General features: G+C 41.7%; 2 protein-coding genes across 5 annotated transcripts in view; one reads left to right on the top strand and one right to left on the bottom strand.

Annotated features, from left to right (window-relative positions):
• The first annotated feature begins 263 nt into the window (after positions 1-263).
• On the top strand, positions 264-5939 carry LOC106954977 (uncharacterized). The gene is made up of 2 exons (XM_015044865.1): positions 264-1452; positions 4105-5939. The coding sequence occupies exons 1-2, from the start codon at positions 503-505 to the stop codon at positions 4340-4342; spliced, it is 1188 nt and encodes a 395-aa protein (XP_014900351.1). The 5' UTR covers positions 264-502; the 3' UTR covers positions 4343-5939.
• A 542-nt stretch (positions 5940-6481) lies between these two features.
• The window catches only part of mapk9 (mitogen-activated protein kinase 9), an 18273-nt gene continuing 7853 nt past the window's right edge, over positions 6482-16901 (bottom strand). Inside the window, exons 2-12 of one of the 4 annotated variants that reach the window (XM_015044861.1) lie at positions 15604-15750; positions 14018-14147; positions 13695-13753; positions 13418-13556; positions 12638-12803; positions 12340-12411; positions 8298-8480; positions 8036-8163; positions 7888-7951; positions 6962-7033; positions 6482-6848 (exon numbers count right to left, since the gene is read on the bottom strand). In XM_015044861.1, the coding sequence (XP_014900347.1) occupies positions 6712-6848; positions 6962-7033; positions 7888-7951; positions 8036-8163; positions 8298-8480; positions 12340-12411; positions 12638-12803; positions 13418-13556; positions 13695-13753; positions 14018-14147; positions 15604-15719 (1266 nt within the window). In that variant the 5' untranslated portion in view covers positions 15720-15750 and the 3' untranslated portion in view covers positions 6482-6711. Of the gene's footprint in view, positions 6849-6961; positions 7034-7887; positions 7952-8035; positions 8164-8297; positions 8481-10570; positions 10643-12339; positions 12412-12637; positions 12804-13417; positions 13557-13694; positions 13754-14017; positions 14148-15603; positions 15751-16901 lie in introns of all 4 variants that reach the window. The other 3 variants (XM_015044863.1, XM_015044862.1, XM_015044864.1) reach the window with 3 other exon arrangements.

The raw sequence follows: 16901 nt of genomic DNA, 5'->3' as shown, positions 1-16901 counted from the left end.
GTCTGAGCAACAGAAATGTAAAACTATGATCCTGCGGGTTTTTGTCACATCTTACTCGTCCAACATCTTATCAGATTTATTGTCCGTGTTTCACACTTTGTGCCCACAACCAGCATCTATTTCTGTGGTCTCAGTTATGTGTGACTGTCTTCAGGAATGAGCCGGACCATATTACACCCTGGTACCTCCCCCAGGAGCTGTGCTAAAGTAACAGCTGATGTCACGCCTGCTTAAAGACACACAGTCCCTGGTGGCTACACCCACACTATAACCTGTCCAACAGTATCTTCAAAGGCAGAGCAGAGAGGGGAGCAGGGCCGCTGCACCTTCCTCTCCCCAGGCCCCCCCGCCCCCGCCCCCGGAGCATCAGGAACCTGGCGCAGGGAAGCTCCATGCTGCGCGCACACATCCATAATTGCAGCCTTTAATCCCAGTTTTACAGCAGGCAGAAAAGGGGAGGGTTGACCACTGCTCTTTGCAACCCCATGTGCCTGCTTGGACCATGGAGTTGCCCTGTCTTCCAACTGAGACCCCCACCTCAGCCAGCTCCTGCTCCACGGATCCCCTGTACGACAACTGCCCACCTTTTGGCCAGCGGGACAGGGCCAGGGAAAAGGAAATGGAGAGCAGGGCTGTGTTTCCTTCAGTAACCAGACTCCCTGGGCCCGGCAGCCCTCTGCCTGGTTTGGTCCCAGCTCTGGCTGAGGTTCAGACAGTGGTTGTTGGAGGAAGAGAGCCTGGCTCCTGGCCAGATCGCAGCTATTGCAGCTGCAGAGGGAGCCTGGGAGGACAGGCCTGGGAGTCAGATCTTAGTTCTAGCAGAAACAAAGGAGGAGGACAACGGGGAGTGGACTGGCAAGCAGAGGATGGGGCTTATCGGAGCCAAAGCCCCTGCCCGTCGCACAGCGAGGAGCATCGCAGTGCTTTGTCTCTGTATGACAACCTCACTGACACAGGAGTAGCTGACAGCTTAGAGGAGGTCTTCGACATAGAGATGAACTTGCAGGAGCATTTTGACGAGCACGCATACGCCTCCTGGGCCCCTGAGCTCATCCAAGGACTGATGCAGGGCGACCCTCTGGGCAGAGAGAAGAACCTCTGGCCGCCTTGTGACATCCTCCTTACCGAAGGCTGTTCTGGTAGGCAGCGCCAGAGTCCAGACCAAGACGAGAAGCAGGAGCCAGAGCTGGACTCAGGATCCTGTGCTCAAGAGGATCCGACGCTGTCATTTCCACAGCAGCGCCTCGCAGAAAGTCCCCCGCAGCCGAGCCACAGCCAGGATCTGTGGCCCCCTGCTGAAACCAAGCACTTAAAGGAGGCACCGTTGTCTGTGAGGGTGCCCCCTCCGGTTCCCCTGGCTGACCCTTCTGCCAGCGCTCTGCGAAGCATCCTGACGGGCCTTCAGCAGCAGATAATCAAGCAGAGGGAAGAGTACGAGGAACGAATAATCAGGTGATTAAAATTCCCCAATCTAGCTCCAGTTCATAAAACCATTTCTTCATCAACAGTGAGTGTAGATCTGCTTACTGAGTCGATCCTTTGTCCATATCTTCTGCTCTAATTCAATCTGCAAGGCTTTTAGGGTGTATGTCCACCAGCCCTGCGTATGTCCAGAAGGAATTTGTTTTTTGGCAACTCGTCAGTGTCTGTGAACATCATCTTTCAAGTCTCTCTTTACAAATTCTCAATTGGATTGAGGTCTGGAGTCTAAACTTTCTTTTAGCAGAACCGCCCTGTATTTAGCTCCATCCATCTTCAGCGTTAAACCAGCTTTACTGTCCCTGATAAAGAAAACCTTCCCTACAGCATGATGCTGCCACCACCGTACTTTACAGTGGGGATGATGTAACTATGTACCTTCTGCCAGAAGACTCTCACATCTATGATGTAGATCTCAGCAGCACTTCCAGAATAACCACCATCCTCTTGACCGTTTCTCTGATTAAGGCTCTACTTGGCGGGCCTGTCACTCCAGGCGGGCGGCCACGTCTTAGGTCTGCAGCTGTTCCATACTCTTTCTCAGATGATGGATTAAACAGAGCTCTGAGAGATGTTCAAAGCTTGGGATATTGCTTCATAAACTAAACAAGCTTTAAACGTCTCTGCGACTTTATCTCTGATCCATCCGGTGTGTTCTTCACAAACCCCTGATACCTTCACAGAACATCTGGGTTCATACTGAGACGAAACCACGCAGAGATGGACCGATCCGTGACTTCTGGAGCCAATTGGGTTATTGGACTGTATTTAAAAGGAAACTAATTGTGAATGCTCATATCAGCTTTTAAGATCTTTATTTTAGTTCCCTTCTCAATTGTTTCCTATTTTGAGTTCGTCTATCCCTCGCTGTAAATCACACCTGCCTAAACGCTACATTTACTACTGATTTACGGCGTATTTCAGTGAAGGGTAACACAATGTTCCAATATCCATAAAGGGTGCGTCTACAAAAAGCTGTGCCGTTTTTGTTTCCCAGTCCACTCCAACTTTCACCCTACATCCTGTTCGGCTCAACAGAGCTAAATTTTCCCACAGGTCTCTGATAACACGCCACGATCCCAACACTTCCTGCATTTATGCAAATACAACATCGGTTTTTTTCCTCATTTCTGTGAATCCGGCGCTGGAGTTTGTGCTCCCATGACTTAACAGCTGGTTGGTGTAAAGTGGAAAAAAAAAAAAACATATATAGCCTGACTTGCTGACATATAGAAAACAGCTCATGACACTGGAAAGAGAGCTAATTTAAGGGGCCATGCTGCTGACCTAGACACAACACATACCTCATTTATTACCGATATAGATAGAGCATGTCTCGGTGTAAGGTCACGCATTGGAACTATCCGGTGAAGACAAGAGGCTATTGCAATTCTTTTAGCTTGACAGGGAGCGTGATAGGACAGCACCACGGGTCAAACGTTTTCGAACACCTGCAGCCGCAGTTTCTAATCTTTTCCAGTCGTCAGTGAAATAAGGTAGGAGTGTGAGAAATGAAGCCGATTAAACCAAACTGTCTGCATGAACCTTTGCTGGGAGAAACTCTTAAACTCTGATTCAACAACAAAATAATAAAATAAAAAATTAAAAAATAAGGAAACTATATTAGATACCCATGTTAGACATGTGGCACTAATTAAATTTCATGCTGCTGTTATGTGGCAATCAATAAATCTTATTTAATCTTAAAATATGAAAAAAAAAAAACCCTTGAGGAACAAAAAAATCAGGCTGTTATCAACACGACACACATAACCAGGACTAAAAGAATAAAACAATACTTTAATAAGCAAAGTGAGGTCTGTAGCTTTGAGACAGATAAGCTATTGATTTTTCTTTTGTTCTTTACATATTTTATATTCTGACCTGAAGCTGAGTCTAGTGAGACATCGAGTCCTCGGAAAATTGGCAAATGTCCTAAAATGTTTTCCACTTGTAAATATGGAACAATGTTTTTAAAACTGCTTTGTATTGGTCCAAGCGATGGTTGCCATTTTAAGGTCACCGCTGATGTGACCTTGACCACACCAAGCTCCCAAAACCCCTGCTGTTTTAGAGGTGTGCACAGTTCTTGATCATAAGTTAATCAAGTTCATGTAATTGGGAGAATATTTTCATGATACATTTTACAAATTGTGGTTGGTCACTGTAGTTTTAAACTTCTTCAATTTCAAAGAATAATCGATCTATATTTACAGTGTTTCTCACCCCTGGTCCTCAGTGACTCCCTGTCCTGCATGTTTTAGGTTTTTCCCTTCTGCCACACACCTGAATTGTATCTCTGGGTGATTAACAGGCTTCTGCAGCACTTGATGGTCATGCAATCATTTGAATCAGCTGTTCTGGAATAGAGGCACATCTAAAACATGCAGAGCAGGGGGGCGCTGAGGACCAGGGTTGAGAAACACTGATTTATAAGATGGTTTAAGGCAATTCTATGCTGTATTTTAGATAGATGAAAGTGTTGACCCCTTTTCTTTCCAAACTACAAGAAACACTGAAAACTATTATCTTACTCACTTTTAAAACCCACCAACCTCTAACCATTTTTTTATTTTACTGGTCATTACCATTGCACTTTTCTTCCCCTCTTCTTACTCCCATCAGCCTGGAGCAGAGAAACGAGGAGCTGGAGGTGGAGGTTGTTCGCCTGAAGACAAACCTGTCGCAGCAGCGCCACTGGTACCAGGTGGTCCAGGCTAAGATCGTGGAGTCAGAGAGGGCCAAAGCTGCCGCAGAGCTCCGTAACGCAACGCTGCAGCGGGAGATGGATCAGTTCTTTGACACCTTCGGTGAGCTCAACAACGAGGCCAAGAAGACAGAATACATCGTCAAGAGTTTTTGAACCAAGTCAAACGCGGCGGGTTTGATGGCGCAACCAGTCGACACGGACGGATTCCTCTAAAGCTTTTCTGATAATGTAGCAAAAAAGAAAACGCGTTCTTCCCTGTAATAGGAGCATCTCAATAAATTCAATTATCAAAAAGTTTATTTCAGTAAAATCTCTCAAAAAGTGATTCTTGTGTAAAGTCATTTCAGACAGAAGTTGGTGTGAAATAAAGTAAAGAAACATGCATTTCAGCAACTGAAAAATGACTTCCACCAACATGACAGTTATTCGACAAGCTATCGTTTTTGTACTCCACTGGGAAGGCGAGCCATAAAAGATTGCTGCTAAACAATCTGGCTGTTCAGAGAGATGGATCCAAGTATATTAATGGAAAGTTGAGTGGAGGAAAAAAGTGTGGAAAAAATATTTCACTTTAACCTAAAGGCTGAAAGGGACTGTGAAACAACCTCATCCAAAAGGGGAAAAAAAAAAAAAACTGCAGTGAGTGAACTGAAGAACAATTTTACTTAAGCTCAAGAGGAAAAGAAACACTTGCAAAATGCTGCATTTCACTTGGAAATCAAGACCCCAGGAGAGAAACTGTTGAGATAAAGATTATTGAGATGTTGTAAAGCACATTGGACTGACATTTCTAAATTTAAACTTATTTCCTGTCTTATTGTATTTTGTGAAACGGAAGTTAGGTTTTCCATTAGTTGTAAGACAGAATTATTAAACACTAGAAATTCAACTCTAGTGTAAAGAATCTAACATACAGTTTCACATTTTGATGTTTGCATTTGCTGTGATGAGAAAGAACGTCACAACCAACACGAAGAATCACCGACGTCCACTTTATTAGTTTTGAGTTTGGGTAAAGATGTTGGCCAAGTGATATTGTGGTCATTGCAGTCGCACATCTCAGATAGCTCAGCGAAGAGCTAAGGAATTACAGAATGAGTTGGCCACTCGTCTGGTTGTTTAAGGCATGACAGAAAGAATAAAAACCATGTCGGTGTAAAATGTGGTGCTTAAGTCCTCAGTGGCTCTGTAGTGTCATAATTCTGATTATTCAACACACTGTGCAATCGTGTGCAGCTCTGCAGTTCATGTAAAAGGCTCTTCTTTGAGTTGCAGCTCTCCAGAGTCTCTTAAACAGGCCCTTGTTGCTGGGCAAACTTCTCCCACCGACTCGTCCTCTGCAAATGGGGCAACTGCTGTCTTAAGGGATGATTCATAGGAAATAAGGACAGCACTGTACAACTTGTACATCACACATACAGGCTTAAAATAATGATAAAAAAGGAAACGCAAAGCAAACAATACTCCGTCGGAACAATATGCATCGTGATAAAAACACGGGCCCGGATGGATTTCTCTCAGACCCACAGTATCCTGAAGGTGTGATGCCTTCATGCAAGGTAAACATCTTCATTTTGTGCTGCCTTTATGTGGATCCTACATGTTTTCTGGCTTTATGGCTAATTTGATGAGTCTCCCGGTGCTAAAGGAATGCTTTAGAAAATGAGCAGCCCATGCCTTTATTTGCCTTCTAAATGTTTTTTTTTAAACGGGCTTTAATGTGGCTTGTGTGCAAAATTTTGCAAGAACAGAAAATATATATATATATATAAATACATATATCACTATGCCTCTTTCAGATTTATAGGATTATGATCCGCTTATACACATTTATCATCAGTACCTTAAAACTGAATTTTGTGATTCTTGCTCTACATAGGTACAACAAACGAGGAAACAAACCTGTAACACTGAAACTACAGCTGTCTGGAGTAAAAAGCTCAAAATCCACATCACACGTGCCAGTTCATTAAAAAACACAAACAAACAAAAACAAAACCGTTTCAGCGCAGACAGTTTGAATTCGTAAGATCAGCATTGGACCATCGGATGAACTTCAGATGGTTGAGAAGCTTTTTGTTCTTTTTGGCGTAACATGCAACAACAGAGCGGCGAACGGCTGTTTAGTCCGTGTCTGCTCTCATTAGATGACGATAATGACGTTTTCTAAAAAAATAAAAACTATTAAAACACAGGCATACAATGCAAACCTCTAATTCCCCACCTACACCTCAAACTTTATAGATGATCAAGTTAAACATTCACCAAGAAAAAGAAGAGAGAATGTTTTTCTTTTGCTTTTTTACACAAGCATAACTCTGACCTCCAGGCAACAGTCGCAAACAAGATCCACCTGATCACAAATGGGAAACCAACAAAAAAAAAAAAAAAATTGCTTCACTGAGAGAAAAGAACAGAAACACAAGTTAGAGGGGATCAAACCTAAACAGAGGCAGATGGATCGTTTGAGTATTTTAGTTGAGTGGGACGACTTGGGGGCTGGGAGCTGACAGCTGAGGCGTTCACTGACTCTCGTCGAGCGGCCCCGTCAGCGTGTCGATGCTGCTGCTGTCTGTGTCCGACGCCAGCGTGTGCTCTGTGGACATGGACGAAATGTCGTTGGCCGAGGACGACTGGGAAGCGGAACTGGACGCCACATCTGAGACGTGACACGCGAGACAGAAGCAGGACGGTGGTTAAAACGCATACGGCAGCAGCTCATTCCAGCACACCTCCATCCACTTTAAGACACAAACAACGATGTGAACCAACCTGAGCAGTCTTCTTTCATTAGGCCGTTCTTGTTCCTCTCCTCCCAGTCCATCACTTCTTCATAAATAAGTTCTGAGCAGAAATAGAAAAAGTAAGGGCAAATTGTAAATAAATGCTACGTCTGTATTTCCAATAATAGTAAACCACAAAGGCGCCGCACAAAATTAACAGCTTGTTTGATATTTTCAGCCTGTCTGTTTTCCTAGCGGGACATCCATGCAAATGATTACAATCAGAATATTTCATGAGAAAAGGGGTATGTGTGTCCCTTCAAAAGGAATGATCAAAATATTATAAGACATGTAGTTCCCTGTGCCATAAGATCCAGATTTCAAATTTCTAGAACCCAGAGGTTATTTTTCTGCTTCAGGGTTCAAATGTAATGCAAAACACAAAATGTAAGAAAGGAGGAACAGATGGATGTGTTGGCAGATTAAGGGCTGGATATATGGAGGTACACACTAATGGAGGAAGAGAGGGAGAGACAGATGGAGATAAAGACAGATGGAAGACTAGATGAATGGATGGATGGAAAGGCAGATAAACTGACACAAAGATGGATAGATGAAAGTAAACTAATTAACACAGGTGTGAAGGGATAGATCAATGGATCAACAGATAAGTGGAGAGATTGAAGGGGTTATAAATGGACTGATGAATGGATGATTCTAATAGTTCATTTGCAACATATAATGAAAAAAAAACTGCACAAGAGGCAGGTTGTTAGAAGCAGCTTTTTTTTAAGCTTTAGATACTCATCATGCAAACAAAGGATCTGGAAATACAAATAATTTATACTCCACTGTCTCTGTCATTTCTGCAAAACACAACATTTCCCAGTTCCAGACTTGGAGACTGCAGAAACCCTGGAAACAATCACAACAAGAGGTAATGCTGTTTTGTGTCCCTAGAGGGCGGTGTTCTACCTTTCCACTGCTCGATGGTGTGCTCTCTCTCCTCCAGCTGCTTATCTGAAATCTGAGGAGGAGGCTGAGACACAAAAGGAAACAGATCCATCAGAGTAATCGCTAGCGCCGTTCCTGTGCTGAGAAAGTCTACCGCCAGTTTCCTCACCGCGTCCGCCTCCGCGGGGTCGTACCACACGTGGATGTAGGGGTGATGAAGGGCTTCCTCCACCGAGATGCGGCATTCCGGATCAATGACCAGCATTTTGGAGAGCAGATCCCGAGCTTGAACAGCTGCTTGGGCGAAACAGGACAAGCATTACCGTGTCTGTAACATCTCTTCATCTTAACCTAAAAATCGGGTCACTTTCCATTCCCAGGGCAGCATTCATGCAAAGTATTGGTTTTGTTTAAGTGCCCGGAGTTCTTACTTTTCACTTTGTCTTGTTCAGATTCAGAAGGGAAAGCCCAATCTGGGAACAGCTCTGTGAAGCTGACGCCTGGATACTGTGGCTTGTTCATCACATAGTTCCTTACGGTCTCCATCAGTCGGTTCATGAACTCGACGCTGGGCGTGCCCAGAATCTCAATCACTTTATTCCACTGGTCGATGTCTGGACAAAGCCATTTGTTATGGAAAATTGTAGGCATGTACACTACAATTATAAATGAAAGTGAAAAAGAACGAGCAAAAATCATGTGAAACCCTCATGAGGACACAGTCAAGTCCTGAAAATTTAAACAAAGAGTATTAAACAAGAAATCCGTGCCAAGATTTTAGTGGGCCATAAACCCAACTAAAAGCACCAAACCACTTTATTTAGCATAAATAAAGTGGTTAAATAAATTTAGCACGACTAAGAATATGTATAAAAAAATAAAAATAAAAAAAACTCTATTATATGGTTATGCAAAACTAACAATGAGCATACTTCCAAAGACCTGCACCTAACCACTTTATTTAACATAAATAAAGTGGTTTGGTGGAAACTAAAAAGGCTAAAAGTGTCAATAAATTTAATATGAACAAAAAACTTAATTAGGAATCATAACCTTTACAGTGTCTTGCAAAAGTATTCACACCAACTGAATATTGACATTTTATGTGATAGCTCAACACAAATCTGTTGATTGATTGTGTCAATATTGAAAACAGAGACACACACGGATCCATTTACATGGATCTAATGTAATCAATACATTTGTATATAGCCCAGTTTACTATGGTACCCCTAAACAACTCCAGTGCAACCAATTGCTTTATAAACCACCCGATTAATAAATACTCAGTGCATCTCTACAAACACTGTGAAACCAACTCCTATCATTAAGCACAGTAGAGGCAGCATCATTCTGTGGGACAAGGAGCTGGTCAGTGTTGATGGAGAGATGGATGTAAACACAGGACGACACTGAAAAAAAAAAACAACAACAAACATTCAAGGCAACTAAAAGCTTTGAGACCCCAGCAGGACGACAACACTAAACATACAGATAGCACTACAGCGGAACGTTGTGGAGCAAAAGCAAGTTATGCGCTGGAATGAGCTAGTAGAAGTCCAGGTCTTAAAAATCTGTAAAAAGTTTTCATTCCCAGATATTGCCAATTTGGCATGACTAAGAATATGTATATATATATAAAAACTCTATTATATGGTTATGCAAAACTAACAATGAGCATACTCCCAAAGACCTGCGGCTGTGATTGCAGCAAAAAGTGGTTTTACAAAGCATCCAGTCAAATACTTTAATATTCTTTTCATGTTAAAACATTTTTTTAGTGTGGTGGCGTCTAACCGAATCAGTGATAGAGCAGATGCTTCACGTGAAGAGGCTAAAGTCCCCGGTTCGATTCTCAGGCTAATTTCTTTCTCTCTGCCCTTTTCCTGTCCAGCTACCACTGAATAAAAGCCACTACAGCCATAAAAAAACGTTCATTAAACAAATGAAAAGACCAGAATAGTTCTTAAAATAAGTGAAGAAAAAAATGGATTCATCATCTTATCATTTTAGTTTATTGCCGGCGATGTGGTGCAGCGCTACATCAAGTGTCAATGTAGACATCTGTACTTAAATAACTGATAAATATCAAGGAGTGGAGAATCCATCTAGTCCTCCATGTTTGTCAGAGAAACCGGCTGGGCGGGAGGCTCAAATTCATCAAGTGGATCTTGACATTTTTCGGTTTTTGGTCCCTCAACAGAACACAAATACAAGCGAAGGCAATTATCTTGCAGGATGAAAAGCGATATGACCTCGTATCACACTTGTTGCCTTGCATCCATTCAAAGCTACTCGCCTACAACGCAGTCCCTGGTAAGTGAGAGGCGATAATTAGAAACAAGAGAGACAAACACTATAAATGCTAATGATGTGAATTGTTTCAGTCTGATTCCATCTGACAATTAGGGAGACTGCAGACGTCTGAACCAGAAATTGTCTGATTAATAAACATTGGCGGGAATACATAACATCTTAGCTTAAACCCAGATCTGCTCTAAATAGTTGGTTAAATCTGCAAATATAAAGATCCACGACGTCAGACTTGCATAGCGCTTTTCAGGACTCAAACATGCTTTAAAATGAAATGAATATATATGACAACAACAGAAAACATCTTGATGTGTTTGAAGGACTACAAGACACAACGCTCTGAATGTTAGACACCAGCTGGCACAGAGACGATGAGAAGAGTGAAGGATACGATCGGTGCCCTGGAAGATGACGCTGCCTTTTACCATCTCTCCCATGATGCACCCCACTGACCAGATGTCCACTGGGAACAGAAAACACACACAAATGTGACACACAAAATCCCACAGACAAAAACGATTACACTGAAATGATTAAAAAAAAAACAAATACACAGCAACACGTCACAGTAAGGCAGTACAGATGAAGCGCAGACGTATGGTTTGCTCTGACTGATGTAGAAACACCACGCCTCATTGTTTTCAGAGAAATGTTCTGCTGATTTCTTCATGCGGTGCACATCTTCAGTCTGGCTTCAAACCGGCTGCAGCCTCCCAGGCCTTTTTCTCGCCTACGCTTATCAGTTTACACAGCTGTTGCTCTCTCCCTCGCTTTCTCTTTGCGTGTGCATGCGCCTGTGCGAGCGAGTGTGTGTTTGTGTGTGTGTGTGTGTGTGTTTTTAATAGAGGAGGATGGAGTTTGTCTTTTCCCCTCGCTCTCTTGAGTTGCCTGTTTGCTCGGGAGTGTTAAGAAGTGGCAAATGGCCATTCACTGTTTCCTCTGGTCCACTTTCCCTCAAGCTGAAAGCTCGCTCTCCCTCTGATAAAATCTCCAGAGCTCTGCACATAATTCCGAGTCGATTCTTCACAAATATCACATGAATCATAAATGTAAACTTTGCACAGAGTACACCAGGGATTTTTTTTTTTTTTTTTAAGGCTGTATGCATCTCAACAGAATGTGGGGCGGGAGGGACACCCCCTCTCACTCTGAGTGTTTGCATCAATACCTCTGAGAGAATGACTGGGTTATATAACACAGCAACAATTAGGCAGTGATGTTTGACATAAGGTATGACTACGTAACAAATAAACAGATCTATCTAAAAGGAGTTTACTTTGTGTGGATTGCTCTTAAAGCACAATCGCGATGTTTACATCTCCTTTTGCTCGACTGACCGACTTTAAGAGAGCCCTGTTTTCATCAGCTGCTCATGCACACAACCCCAAAGGTGCATATGGGTGCACACCAAATGTTAAGAAGTGGAACCATACAGACACACTGCATTTATAATATCTTTACAATGTTTCTCTGAAAAAAATAAAATAAAATGATTTTCTTGCAGTCAGTTAAAAAAAATTACCCAGTGTGAAAAAAAAGAAAGGAGCCAAAAAAATGTCCAAGTGACATTCTGGATATAGGCAGGAAAATAATTAAGATGGCATTGTTCACATGGCGATTTAAAATAATAATAAGAAGAATAAATTCAATGCACTACAAGTCGCATTTATTTAGAGATTGTCAAATACGAGGGGAACCTCGTCCATGTTAACGTGACACATTGTGTTCAATTACATGTTTTTAAGCAATGTCACGGAGGCTGCTGGCGTTTTCTGACCCACCGATGTCCGGGCTCTGATTCTGGGCGGTGAGGAGCAACTCGGCTCCACCGGTGTAATGCGCAGCAACACCGGTGGAGTGTAAATCTGAGATGATTTAGATAGGTGGTTTGTATTGCATGAAATGGTAACACCAAGAAGGCCTGCAAAGTCACTTTCATTGTTCATCTCCTTGGCAACTGCCAGGGCATGGAGACGTAAGACAGTCTTAGAGTTTAAAAATGATGTGACTGACCAAACTACTAGGTACAAAACATATGTCTAAAGTATTTCTGAAAGAATCCCAAAAGAGTCTTTTAAAGATAACAAAGAAAAATAAAACAGAAGAAAAACATCAGAAACATTTAAACGAAGGTTTTCTTGGAGTAACAAGGAAGGATACAGTCCTTTCCAGGAAAGAGGACTTTATGACAGATCATTTCAGCCATTATGCAGCCAACTGACCACAGGTCCACTGAAGCAAAGTAGTTGCAGATTGAAAGCATTCAATGACATTGAATGGCTAAAATTACCGCACAGAAAAACTAACAGCATAACTGGATCAACAAGAACAGGCAAGTTGAAACTGTTTTCAATTGTAAAGCAGAGATTTGTAAACTATAAAGATGTGAGATATATTTATGTTCCTGTTTGAGAATTACCAATTTCTGTGAAAATCTGGTGGGTATTTTTTTCCTCACCGTTCTCCTTATACTTCATGCCCAGGATGACCTCCGGGGCGCGGTAGTATCGGGTTACTACGTAGGGGGTCATCATGAAGTTTGTGCAAGCCGTCCGTGCGAGACCAAAGTCAAGGATTTTCAAAGTGCAATCAGACTTCACAACAATGTTGCTGGGCTTCAGATCCTGAAGAGGAAGACAACAAAAGTATTTTACAGGGAAAAAAAACAACAAAAAAAACCCACATTCACTGGAAAAAGACTGTCAAGAGATGTTAGGTAAAGTTCCTCAGGGTTTACATCTCAGTGATTTCACCCAAAGAAAATGTACGCTCAGAACAAAAAAAAAAATTTTAAGAAACTCGGGAGCTCCATCTCAGGTTCTACAGGCTCCAGTCAGTGGGTTAAATGTGAAAAATCATGACAACACAGAGCAAGTATGGCTTGTTTGGAAGTCAGCAGCTCTAATAATTCAAAATATGGCAGATGAACCTACAAAGCTGCCTCTGAATGAGCCATAAAACATCAAAATGAATGTCAGAAGACATTTGTTTTGATACAAAGCAAGGTAGCGGAGGGCTCACGATTTGGCCTCGTTACCCATAGGATCAGGGCATCTTGAAATAGCTGAGTTGACCATGAACTCCTTTGTATACTGAAGTATCCAGGAGTCAAACTAGAGGATTTTTTTGCATTCAGACATCTCTACATTTTTTCTTAATACTTTAAACAAAAGAGAGGGAAGTAAAATGCACCATGTTCTGTGTAGATTCAGGTCAAAGCGCAAACACCTGGACTTACTCTGTGGATGATCCCAGCTGAGTGCAGGTGCCTGATGCCACAAAGGATCTGATAGAGCAGGTAGGACATCCTCTCGTGGTCCAGGTCCATGTGAATCACCTGACATAAACTGGCATCCATCAGCTCCATTACCAGGTAACTAAAGGAGAGGAGACGTGAACAATGCAAGCAAAGCTTTATTAGAAAATAAAACCAAGAAACTGGAAAAAAAAAAAAAAAAAAACAATGGACAGAAAAAGAAATTTGGATAAAATATTTGGACTCTGCTGTCACTCACAGATCCTGGAACTCCTCCAGAGACTTCTGAGGCGTGAAAACATTGATCAGACGGATGATCTGCAAGCACAAAAACAAGCCATTAGTTCACTCTGTTACTCTCCCATCCACTTCACTGCACAGAGCTCACTCTTTTCTCCTCTCAGGTCTGCTCATTTTTTTAAAAGTAGTTTATGCAGCGACTTCCAAAGTTTCTTCCAAAGAACGATTTGATCTTACAGCAGCTTTATCCTGCTGCATAACTAATTAAATCACATATTTACTGAAGCTTATTTGCATCTTTACGTCAAAAATAACATTCTGTTGCCTTGCGTTAAATCTTACATTTTTGTGGTTGACACATTTCAGCAGCACCAGCTCCCTGTAGGCCCGCTTTGCATGGGTCTGGTTCTGAAAGGGTCGACAGAGCTTCTTCACAGCCACTGGTATACCGAGGACTGTATCCAGAGCAGAGCTAGTCACACATTTCATGAAAAATGAAAGAGAGAAAAAAAAAGGTTAGAAGCACATATGTGAGTCTTACTGAGAGAAGCGCTTCCTCGCCTCAAGGTAGAAAGGAAAGAAACAGCCAAGTTACATTTTTACTGAGTTTCTCTCATTTTAAACAAGAGAGATCCGTGTGTAGCCCTTCAAACAATGGTAAGGTCACTGGTAACAATCCAATATAGGATTACACAGAAGACGTGTTCAAGCTGAGTACCGAACCAGCTAAAACTGTTTTTGATCGTATTAATAATGTAATATTATACATCCATTAAGATGTAGAGAACAGGTCAAGTTTATAAATAATAGCACTTCTATCTAGGCTGGCTTTGAGAATTATTAGAAATGCATCCAAAGTTTTCTAAAGCTAATCATTTGAAATTTTTTATAATTACTATTGTTAAGAGGAAAAAAATCTGAAATGTCAGAAATTTAAATTAAAAATCTGGGAGTTTTTCTAAGTGGAAACTTGTTGCGGTAACAACAACCCATTTTTGTGGAAAATTGACAGTAAAGTCTTCCTAGAGGAATCACAAAAGCTGTAAGAAGCTTTCAGAAAAAAAAAAAAAAAAACTTTCTATGGAGGCTGCATGTTTCAATAGGGAGCAAAACCTCAGCAAATAAAAGAAAAGTTGCTCTGCAACCTGTGGCTCTTGACTTTGGACAAATTGCTGCTGCTTTTAGCATGTTTGCAGCATATTCCCATAACGTATCTGCAAAGAGTTTCTACAGCACAATAACTCAAATAGTACAAAGAAATACAGTTGTTTTATAAACATAGAAGGTTGCTGTGTAAACATTTTTAAGTAAAAGTTAGATTTAGGTTTCTTTTTGGAAACAATATAGAAAAAAAAACTTTTCTAAAGTGCAAATGTAGAAATTAAATGATGGCTTACAGGTGTTACTTATGCTGGCAGCCGGTAATAAAGGTTGTTAAACACAGCTCTGTAAAAATATTGTTTCTTTTAAAATGAAACTGTAAGGTATTTTAGGGTGACTTTTCTCTCAAACACATGGTATTATATCTCCTGGCATCATCTTGGTCTGATGCAGAGCTGTTCTACACTTTAACATCAACTGTCTGGTTTGCAGGCATCCCTGCAAGATGAATTTGATAACCAAAAAATCTTTAGTTTTCCAAAGATATCAACTCTAATTTTTTTTTTTATAAAATGAGGTGCAATGAGGAAAGTCTTGGCTGTAAACACCAACATGATTCTTCTGAAGAGTGCGAAACCTTTTTTTTTTTTCCCCCCCATCAAGAATAGATGAAAAAAGCCAAATGACTCTGTAATAACTGCATAGTAGAAAAAGATGCAAAATGACCTAAAAACAATCTGATTATGAAAGAAATAGGAACGAGGTCTGGAAATTTACAGCACTGAGCTACGTTCACAGCCAGCAAACAAACTCTAACAGAGTCTCACCAGACAATGCCTTGGGCCCCTGAGCCAATGGCACGAAGCTGCTGGTAGCGCTTGAGCACAGTGAAGGTGGAGTCCCCCACCTGCACACTGTAGAACTGGCCCTCCGCCTCACTCATCGTGCTGAGAAGTCAGGACCAGCAGCACAGTCTGTACACACACACACAAAAACATATTATTAACACTCAAAAAAAAAAGGATGGAGAACACGCAAAGGCCGGTTAGCGTGAGATCGGGCTACTTGTTTCTTTTCCAGATGAGTCTAAAACCCAACAGCCATGTCTTGCTGCTCTCTTTCGTCATCTTACAGCAGAAGCAGAGCAGATATGCTGATGCTGAAGCTGCTAATGTTTTAGTCTGTGACTGTATGTGAACATCAAGGTCAACAGAGAAGCCTGAAACCCTGATGAAGAGTTCCTGAGGCCCTCGCTGCCACCTTCAAACTCGGACTGACACGCTCATGCTAAACAAACACAGACAGAGCACACTGACTAGCAGAGGCAGCCGTCGGCTTGAACATGTTTGTGATCTGACGGCAGTTCAGCTGTGCAGCAGGAGTACATGCACGTTAGGAAAACACACAACATGTTTGTGGGTTTCTAACATGTACAGCCGTGATGGCGCTGATTCCTGGGGCAGGAAGTGGAGGGGTATTATTCTTGGCAGTCATTTCTGTGTGTGTGTCTGCATGTGGGCGAAGACACACTATCGTGTAGCTATGCAACAGCAACGAGTCACGGCTGTTTGCCATTCCCTAAAAAAAAAAACAGCCACAAGTTAAATGGAGAAATGGAGATGGATTTTTTTTTTTTTTTTTTTTTTTTTTTAGCTCTTTGACATCAGCTGGCTGGTCTGGATGCTCCAGATAAAATCCACACACAGAATCAGCAGCGCAGACCTTATGGAGACTTGATGTAATGACAAACATTTTTAAAAATTGTAAAAAATACTGGGCCTTTACGGGCAATCTGTCTTGACTCCTTTACGTTCGTTTCACAGTATTTTCACAGTGTTTCTACAGTGGAAATGCTTTAAATGTCCTGGAGATCCCAGAAACTAAGAGCAAGGAGGAAAAGATACCATGGGGAAAGAAAGAAGGAAGGAAAGAGAGGATGACACAAGCAAAACAAAGGGAAGGATGAGATTTAAACAGATATGATTGGAAATAAAGGCTGGAAATACACAGATATTTTTCTATGCCGTTTTCTTTTTCCCCTCTCATCCATTCCAGACCTAGAAAATAATGGAAAAAAAAAAAAAATTCAGGCTGTGTTAAAACCCTGTTATCAGTGTTTGTTTTC

Source organism: Poecilia latipinna, unplaced genomic scaffold (assembly GCF_001443285.1).
Source record: "Poecilia latipinna isolate Pla-1442-1.1 unplaced genomic scaffold, P_latipinna-1.0 Scaffold694, whole genome shotgun sequence".
In the NCBI taxonomy this organism is placed as follows: Eukaryota; Metazoa; Chordata; class Actinopteri; order Cyprinodontiformes; family Poeciliidae; genus Poecilia; species Poecilia latipinna.
The sequence above is the reverse complement of the archived record's forward strand: the minus strand, read 5'-3'. Positions and strand labels throughout refer to the sequence as shown.